The sequence below is a fragment of the Arvicola amphibius genome, chromosome 11 (assembly GCF_903992535.2).
Source record: "Arvicola amphibius chromosome 11, mArvAmp1.2, whole genome shotgun sequence".
Lineage (NCBI taxonomy): Eukaryota > Metazoa > Chordata > Mammalia > Rodentia > Cricetidae > Arvicola > Arvicola amphibius.
The window spans coordinates 89,689,981-89,699,138 of record NC_052057.2 but is presented as its reverse complement, the minus strand read 5'-3'; the positions used below and the strand labels follow the sequence as shown (position 1 = coordinate 89,699,138).

Genomic DNA, 9,158 nt, shown 5'->3' with positions numbered 1-9,158 from the left:
AGTGAGTTCCAGGCCAGCTGGGGCTACACAGACCTTGTCTCATATTGACTAAAAAAAGAAAGAAAAGAAAAAGATTTCTGGGGCCAGCAAGTTGTTTCAATGCTTATGAGTATAAGCCTGAGCCTGACACCCTAAGTTTGAGACTTGGAACCCACCATAGAAGGAGAGAGCGAACTTCCAGAAGTTGTGCTCTGACTTTCAAGTGAACACCCCCACCACCACCACCAAGAAGAAGCTGAAAAGAAGTTTTTGTCGGGGTCTAAATGTGCAGGCCTGTAACCCTAGCTGAGCGAAGCCAGTAGGATCATAGATTCAAGGCCTGGCTGGGTTATAAATTCAAAGTCCACCTGGACAATTTACATGAGATTCTACTTCAGTATAAAAAAATAAAAAGAAGGGTATGTATACAATTCAGGAATAGAGCCCTTGCCTAGTGCACACAAAGTTCCAGGCTCAGTCTCTATCTAAATCTACAGTATATATGCATATACATGCACACACACAGCATACGCACACACATGTATTCAAGAAAAATGACCGTAGGCCAGAATTTAAATGTTAGTCTTTTGCCCCAATTATATCACAAGGTTTGAAATTTAAAAGACTCAACTTAGTTTCTTACGTGTTTGAATACCTACTGACCATGAGTGAAATATGCATATTTTTTAAGAGTAAAGATTAAATAAGTTAATGTTACTATATAAAAATATATATTCTGATCAGGTGGTGGCAGTGACGCATGCCTTTAATACCAGCATTCAGGAAGCAGAGACAAGTAGATATCTGTGAGTTTGAAGCTAGCCTCAGAGAAACCCTGTCTGGAAACAACCCCATCCCCTAAAAAAAATACATACATACATATATACACACACACACACACATATATACATATATATAAAAATTCTGGCACAGAACAAATTCTATTCTGAACAGTAAGGCATCTTATAACTAGAACTTATTTGGCATTAAAAACCACACTTTAATTAGAAATTACATATTACATCCTACATACAGGTGTAATTCCAAGAAGTTTCATTCCATTGGCTAGGACAGAACGGACAGCTTTGAAAAGATGAAGTCTAGCCTACAAAATAAAAAATGATTAAATGTTCAATATTAGGTTAGCAATAAGCAAATAAAGAATGGTTTTAGAAGTTACTCTAATTTAGGGAAGGAATCCTGTGTGATAGTCCTTTGTATACTCCAGGCAAGGAGAGACAGATTCTAGTCTCCAGCGGGAGTGGCAGGAATTGTCACTTGGACACCTGACAGAAGAAGACACCACTGGCAGGTCTATTTTGGGAAATACTTAAACAGATTATTATGGCCCAATTCTATTTATTACCCAAGTCACAAAGTGTACTGCTGTAGTTAATCAACAAAATAATTTCAGAAAACTTGCTAAGACTTTTAGTGCTAACATTTTATAATATTAATTTCAGTCAAAGTGACATACCCCAGCCACATCAGGAGGACTGTCTTTCACTTGGAGTGTTTTATGTGCCATAGCTGCAAGGTGACTGAAACAAGCAAGAGAAAAGTCAAGATGAGGACGAGTAGGAACTTCCTCTTCCATGACTCCCACACCCAATCCAACACTTAACTTGAAGGAAAAGCCTAGAATCACTAAAATTTGAAATAAATGCAGTTGCTTGCCTGTAATAAAGTAAAACACTAAACTCAAGCTTTAGACTTTAGTTCTGCTTCTACTAAATGGCAAATTTTAAAAATTTTGATTTGACTATTTTAAAGAAATAGGACATGCCTTTCTTACAAGTAATATTTCCTTATGTAGACAGCTTTTTAAAGTATAACATGGTGTAGACCTTGTGCCAGCGGAGCGGGACAGGCACTAGTAATCAATGCACTGCACACTGGATACTTCCTGAAGAACTTCCTCAGTTAAGGTAATGGCAGCAATGCGCCATGAAATGCACATGATCATCATTTAATTATTTAGACTTTCTGGCTTTGCTTTTATATGTAAGTAGGAAAACAATAACAACAACAATAACCACTTAGGGGTAGGACTGTAATACTTAGGGAACAAAAGCAGGAGGATTAGGAGTCCCAGGTTAGCCTGGGCTACACAAGTGAAACCCTTTCTCAAATGAAAAGCCCCCTCTGATTCCCTCAAAACTGGGCTGGATGAACATCTCGTATGTCCAGTTTTGACAATACACATGTCACTGTTATAACGACCCTTGCCATTGTCAATTCCTATGATTCTACTTTATATCACTGAATAACTACAATGAAATCTAATTGTCAGAAAAGATGTAACAATTCCTATAACTTATAGGAAAAATCAATTTTTAGGGCAAGGGATTTCCTTATAAGAAACTTAGACGAAGGAGAAAATAGACGGGCTGGAGAGATGGCTCAGCAGTTAAGAGTGCATGCTGCTCTTCCAGAGGACCCTGCACCCACGCCAGGTAGGTCACAATTGCTCCTAAAGCCAGCTTCAGGACCCGATGGCCTCTGAGGCACCAAACACATGTGGTGGTGCCATTTTTATGAAGCCAGCTCTTACAAAGAAGTTGGACTTTATAGCTGAGCTAATACACCTGTAGGTCACTTAAAGCCTAGGCAGATACCCAGCTGTGGATTTGGCCCGTTTAACCTTCAAGAGAACAATTTTGTAATCAACCTCACTTGTAATGACTTCCCATGTGATTACTTTTTACAACCCAAGCCAGTGTAAGTTATGCATTCTTCCATGTCCCTGACCCAGAGAGCAATGTACATGTATTTGAAAACAGTTATGGCAAAAGTGGCCCCATAAATTATCTGCCATTAATCTGAAAAGAGCACATGGATATTGCTTGATGACGGTATGTTCACTGTGATGTGTGCTTTTCTGAGTGCTTCTGGGTCAGCTGGAGTCAGTAAAGTTTCCTCCTGTGTAAGTACAACTGTGCAAGGTTTCTTGGTGTCTCTTATTTCTTCTGTTCAGTAGAGAGCAAAGCCCTTTGTTAGAGACAGACAGGACCGCATCGTACAGCAGGTACATTTACAGAGGCCAGTGACTCAGAAGCTACAGACAGATGACATGGGAAGAATAGAAGTTCTGCCTCACCCTTGGTTAAACCACTCTAAGAGGAAGTGCTTTGATTTCTTTCTTCAATGTAGCACCTACCCATACTGGTGACTGAGTTTATCATGAATTTAAACTAGCATGCATGCCTGTGAGTACACACATACACTTGAATAAAAATAAATCTTAAGATTTTGAAAAGAAAAAAGGGAGATTAAGAAAAATTACCTTAGAGTTAAAAGGTAGCCAACAATGTGCTTAGGTTGCAGGTCCTGAGATGATTTATAAAGTACTTCATCAAACCTAAAAGACGACAGGAACAGATTTCATTTGTTATATGAAGCTAACACATTAACATGTTAAACACCTTGGGGGTTAAGGAGGCATATGAGAAAAGACCTGAGTACATCTGATCACTAATGTGCATATTTCTTTCATATAAATTCCTTGATAGCAGAGACGTTCTAAATCATCTTTGTATCTCTTAGATCTAGTCCTGAGCAAAAAGAGAAAAAGAAAAACCTTGCCTAATTATTAAGGCAGTGAGCTCTGGTCTCAGAGCTAAGGGAATCAGGAGGGCTTATTTTCTCTCACATATTAGTTATGTGGGAATAAAATTTCCTTATCTGAAGAAAGATCTGCCGACCAGTGTATGACAATTGAAGAAAGCTGCCTTCATCTCTTAGAGTCAAGGTGTGGTCTGCCTGTGTGGCAGTACTAGGCAGACAAACGCACTGGAGACTGAGAACTGAAGCCACGAGGCATATGGGAGGATTCACGGTGTCCGGAAAACTGCAGAGACCGGGCTTTTCCTTACACCGTCATAACAGCCTCATAGGATGCTCTTATCCAAAGACCATGCTCTTCCCAGGCTTCACCTTCCTAGACCGTGGCCTTAGATTGTGCACCACTACTTCATGGCATTATATTTTGTGATAATATTTTTAAGGCTATGATTGAGCTTGAACATTGGCTTAAACGGTGATCCTAGTCTGTCCTCAAAAGGCAGATTCCTTTTGGGCTGTCTAGAGGAAGAAGGCAGCCTCTGAACCAGTGATTCTAGAAGTCAGCAAAAAATGTTCTCAATTTAGTTGAGAAATCAGACTTGGTAATAACAGAAAACCTCATACCTGAGAAGATGCTGGAGAATTGAAACAGACTGTGGCTCTTGTAAACAAGCAACGTTGACGTCATTTAGGTAACCACATCCAAAAGTCTCTTCCAAACTGTCACCAAGAGTTTAAACAAGTGTGAAAGGATCAGCATTTGAGGGTCCACAACTACATGTGATGAAATACTAGCTTTGGGTATACATCTGGTTTTTTTTAATTAAACATTTATTTCTTTTCATTTTGTGTACATTTGTGTTTTGCCTGTGTGAGGGTGTCGGATCCTCTGGAGATGGAGTTACAGACAGTTGAGTTGTCATGTGGGTGCTGAGAATTGAACCCAGATCCTATGGGAGAGCAGCCAGTGGTCTTAACCGCTGAGTCATCTCTCCAGCCCCTGGGTGTATACATTCTTGATCTCCCTAATATAATCCTTGACTTTGACAATGACATTGATTTCAATCCTTATTTTCCTCAAAGTATTTTCAGTGTCTCTTAAACTGTAGGTGAGAAGATATTCTCTGGCAGAATTACTCTGAGGATGAAATAAGGCAATAATCAAAAGTGTTTCTTATAGTAGGTGACTGATAAGTGCTTAGCAATACAAGGTCTGCTCTGTTTTACCCAGATTTGAATTAGAAGTTTTGGAAAAGTCCAGAAAACAGGACCAACCACCGATCTGAGATCCACACCAGCAGGCTCCAGCCTAGGGAAGGAGAGCCAAGCTTCCCTGCAGCCTCTCCTCACCTATAGAGGCGGGCGTGGGTATACTGTAGGAAGACTCCAGTGTCCCCACGACTCTGGAAGACACGATCCCAACTGAACTGATAGTCAGATAAGAGTAAACCTTTGAAGTCCTAAAATGAAAATACATCATTACCCTGGGTTCAGCTGCACACCAGACAAAAAAGACCCCTGAGGAAGAAGCCATAACACACCTGGACGATGAGCGCTGCGAGCCCCAACCTCTCCGCAGTCTCCTGTGGGCTCTCCATTTTCTTCGTTGCTGAAACAGATAAAGGCGGCTGCTTTCAAAGTGCACCACAGTTTCAGAATAACGGATCAGCATATGGAAAAAAAATCTAAGAACGTACAATCAGAAACTAAGATGATAATGGATCTTCCTCTTCCTAATTCAGGGTAATAGTCAGTTCTCCTGCCTACATCAAAGTGAAGAAACAGGAACTTCATTTGTTTTTTAAAATAAATATCCCTGTAAGGTATTAGATAAAGCCCTTACTTTTCAAGGGTGAAGATTAAATAGTTATACTTTATCCAATTCACAATGCAAGGACTTGGGCGGGAAGACAGCTTAGCTGGCAAAGTGCTCGCCTACTGTGGTGATCTGGATGAGAACCCTCACAGGCTCACATCTGAGTGTTTGGTTCCCAGGTGGTGGAACTGCTTGGAAAGGGGAGGAGGTGTGGCTTTTGTTGGAGGAGGTGTGTCACTGAGGGGTTGGCTTTTGAGGTTTCAAAAACCCACATCACTCCCAGCTAGCTCTCTCTGCTTTTTGCTTGGGGACCAAGGTGTGAGCTCTCAGTTACTGTTCCAGTGTCTGTCAGCCTGCTGCCATATATCCGGTCATGATGGTCATGGACTGCAAACCTCTGGAACCATCAGCTCCAAATGAAATGCTTCCTTTTATATGTTGCTTTGCTGATGGTGTCTCAACACAGCAATAAAAAAGCATGACACCTTGAAAACACAAGGACCTGAGTGTGAAAACCAGAACCTATGTTTTTGTTTAAAAACAACAACAAACAAACCTCTGCTAGTAGTGGTTTGTGTGTGCAATCCCAGTGCTAGGGAGGCTCAATGACCAGCCAGCCTAGTCAGTAAGAGATCCTGCTTGTTCATGTTTTATAAAAAGTGGGCAACGTCTGAGAACTCTTGCCTCAACATGAATGTATGCATGTGTGCACTTGACACACAGACTTATATAAAAATACAAGCATGTCACAGGACAACTTGGAAAACAGTCTGTCAACATTCAAGCTGTCCATGAAAAGAAGACTCAACTTAGATTAATGAACAACTGAGTTACATGTCAAATTAATGAAAGCTACTTTTGTTCAGGTTCAGTGGAGTCCAAGAAAGCATAAAAGTAGCAGAGTATTTACTTTTAATGGAAGCCATGTTCTGTAGCATTCTTGATTGAACCTCATTTAAGACATCTTCCAGAAAAGTGACATCCCCTCTTCTTGTCTTCATTCCCTTTACTATTCCAAAAGGCACATGCTGGCACCTGAAACGGACAGGCATTTATTAACCAAAAGCTAAAATGGTGCTAATGATGTGAGTGTATCTTAGCACCCTTTGAGAAAACTTTTAACCTTGTAGTTGAGTTTTTAAAAATTACCAAATAAATAGGATGTAGCCAGGAACGGTGTCCGTGGCAGCCAATTCAAGCGCTGGAAAATGGAAGCGGGAAGACTAGGAGTTCAAGATCATTCTCAGTTACATATGCAGTTCAAGGCCAACGTCTGCAAGGGACCTCGTTTCAAACAAAAGTTATCATTTTTTAATAGCTGAAAAGTTGTACTGTATACAGGTACATTTTCACTATTTGGTGGACACCCAGACTGATACCATCTCCTTGCTACTATGAAAGAGGTCTCTGTAGTGGGACACGGAGCCCTGTGGGTATATATCCAGACATGGTTTTAGCCGAGTCATGTGGTAGCTCCATACTGATTTCCATAGTGACTGTGCCAGTTTATAGTTCCACCAGCACAGGAGTAGACGCTTTCCCTTCCCCCACGTCTTTATGACGACTGGTGGCCGTCTGTTTTCTTGGTAACAGCGCTCTGACTGTAGTGAGATGGAATCTCACAGTAGTTGTCATTTGCATTTCCTGGTGGCTTATAATGGTGAATACTTAAGCAATATTGGCACACACACACACACACACACACTTTTTTGTTGTTCTTTTGAGATAGGGTCTCTTTATATACCTCTGGCTGTTCTGGAACTCACTATGTTGAACAGGCTGGTCTCAAACTCACAGAAATCCTCTTTTGTTACTTGACTGTTTCCTTTATTGTACACATGCTTAACTTTATGAGGTTTCACCTGTTAAATGTTAGCCTACTGCCTGAGTGATTGAGGTGCCATTAGAATGTCCTTATATCTTAAATTGTTTTCCATACTTGTTCTTGCAGTGCTTTTAGATCTTATTTAAAGTCTATGAGCCCATTAGGAGTTGACGTTTATGTCCAGTGTGTGAGAGATAACTATCTTCTTTCATTATCCCACATGCACATATCCAGTACATTACATTACATTAAGTGAGGTAACCCAGGCTCAGAAAAACACTGCCATGTTCGCTCCTAACCTCTGATTTTTACACGTGGGCATTCATATTGGAATCAGTTGTGGGTAGAGGCTAAGAAAGTAGAAAGGGACTCATGAGAAGCCTGGGAAGGGGTGGGGACAACCACAGTAAAACACATCCGATAGAGAAATGAAAAGAGGAATGGGGGTGGAAAGATTTAAGTGGGGATGGGGAGCAAAGAAGTGGGAGAGATCTTAGGGGAGAGGGAAATCAAAACTAAGGATGGATGAGAAAGGTATTAGTAAACTGATTACTTTGTGAGCTAATTAAAAAACAAAATAATATATAAAAGTTTGAATGGCAATACTGTGTGGATGCATAAACTGCTCCCAGAACCAATACGTTTATTAAGAAAAAAATCTCAGTGCCAGGGTGGATACCACCTTATGACTTGAACTCCTAAAACAATACAAGCTATTTGGTTACCCACCAATAGTATAAGACATAATATGCATGCAGGACATTGAGAAATCAAGCTGGGACTGGGCTAGAAGCTTCCTCCCTGCTAGCTAGCTTTCATAGTGCCAGAAGATGCCATAGGCTGGGAGGAGAGGTATAATCAACAATCTTACTCAGCTGTGAACCTTGCATGCCATACTCCTCCTGCCAGATGAGATGTGCCCACAGGTGTAACACGGGGAAGACTGTTAGAGAGGCACCTAATCGCTCTGAAGGAAATTCATACCTGGTTATGCATGCATGGCTAAAGCTCACAGCTTGAATGGTTTTGAGCTGTAATGAAGGAAGTACTAGTGTTGTTCTGATAAATGGACATATTATACTTATGAACGTACCTTCTAAGTGTTGTCCAGCTTTGGTGGGAGAAACTTTACTCTTTCTTTCTTTCTTTTTTTTTTTTTTTTTGGTTTTTCGAGACAGGGTTTCTCTGTGGCTTTGGAGCCTGTCCTGGAACTAGCTCTTGTAGACCAGGCTGGTCTCAAACTCACAGAGATCCGCCTGCCTCTGCCTCCCGAGTGCTGGGATTAAAGGCGTGCGCCACCACCGCCGGGCATTTCTGCAACAGTTACTGCAAAGTTTAACTACAGAGTGACTGTTGAATGCTGAGCCCAGTTGGAAAGAATGTAACAGCTGGAGGAAGTAGGAGAGTGTTGTGGGATGATGTCTTCTATGTATGGTAGGGATATACATTAATAAACTGTGAACCTGCCCAAGATTGGCCCATAGACCATCCCCTCACAGAGTGGGGAGGGACTCATGAGGTCCTGCCCTCTCTGAGGACATATAGGCAGTTAACAGTTGCTGGTGAAGGGAGAGACATTTTTGTCCATACTGTAGCCCCAAGAAAGTCATTCATGCTTCTATCAAAATATCTCCTATGTTGTTTAGGCAACCCTAACAAATCATGGTCCCATAAAGAAAAAACTCAATCAATCAATAAGTAGAAAGGAAGACTCATTAGGAAGGGGATCAATGGGAATGGAAGAAGAGGGAAACAGTGTGAATATGATAAAAATGCAATATATACATGTATTAAGAAATCATGTTCCAGCACTCAGGAGGTAGAGGCAGGCGGATCTCTGTGAGTCTGAGGCCAGCCTGGTCTACAAGAGCTAGTTTCAGGACAGGCTCCAAAGCTACAGAGAAACCCTGTCTCAAAAAAAAAAAAAAAAAAAAAAACCCAAAGATATTATGTATAATTAAAATATAAAATATA

General features: G+C 40.9%; 1 protein-coding gene across 1 annotated transcript in view; it reads right to left on the bottom strand.

Annotated features, from left to right (window-relative positions):
• Window positions 1-958: 958 nt before the first annotated feature.
• Window positions 959-9,158, bottom strand: part of Rars2 (arginyl-tRNA synthetase 2, mitochondrial) — a 44,352-nt gene continuing 36,152 nt past the window's right edge. Inside the window, exons 14-20 of the mRNA XM_038347196.2 lie at window positions 6,270-6,394; window positions 5,085-5,152; window positions 4,894-5,003; window positions 4,168-4,263; window positions 3,266-3,340; window positions 1,457-1,520; window positions 959-1,084 (exon numbers count right to left, since the gene is read on the bottom strand). Of these exons, the coding sequence (XP_038203124.1) occupies window positions 998-1,084; window positions 1,457-1,520; window positions 3,266-3,340; window positions 4,168-4,263; window positions 4,894-5,003; window positions 5,085-5,152; window positions 6,270-6,394 (625 nt within the window). The 3' untranslated portion in view covers window positions 959-997. The remainder of the gene's footprint in view (window positions 1,085-1,456; window positions 1,521-3,265; window positions 3,341-4,167; window positions 4,264-4,893; window positions 5,004-5,084; window positions 5,153-6,269; window positions 6,395-9,158) is intronic.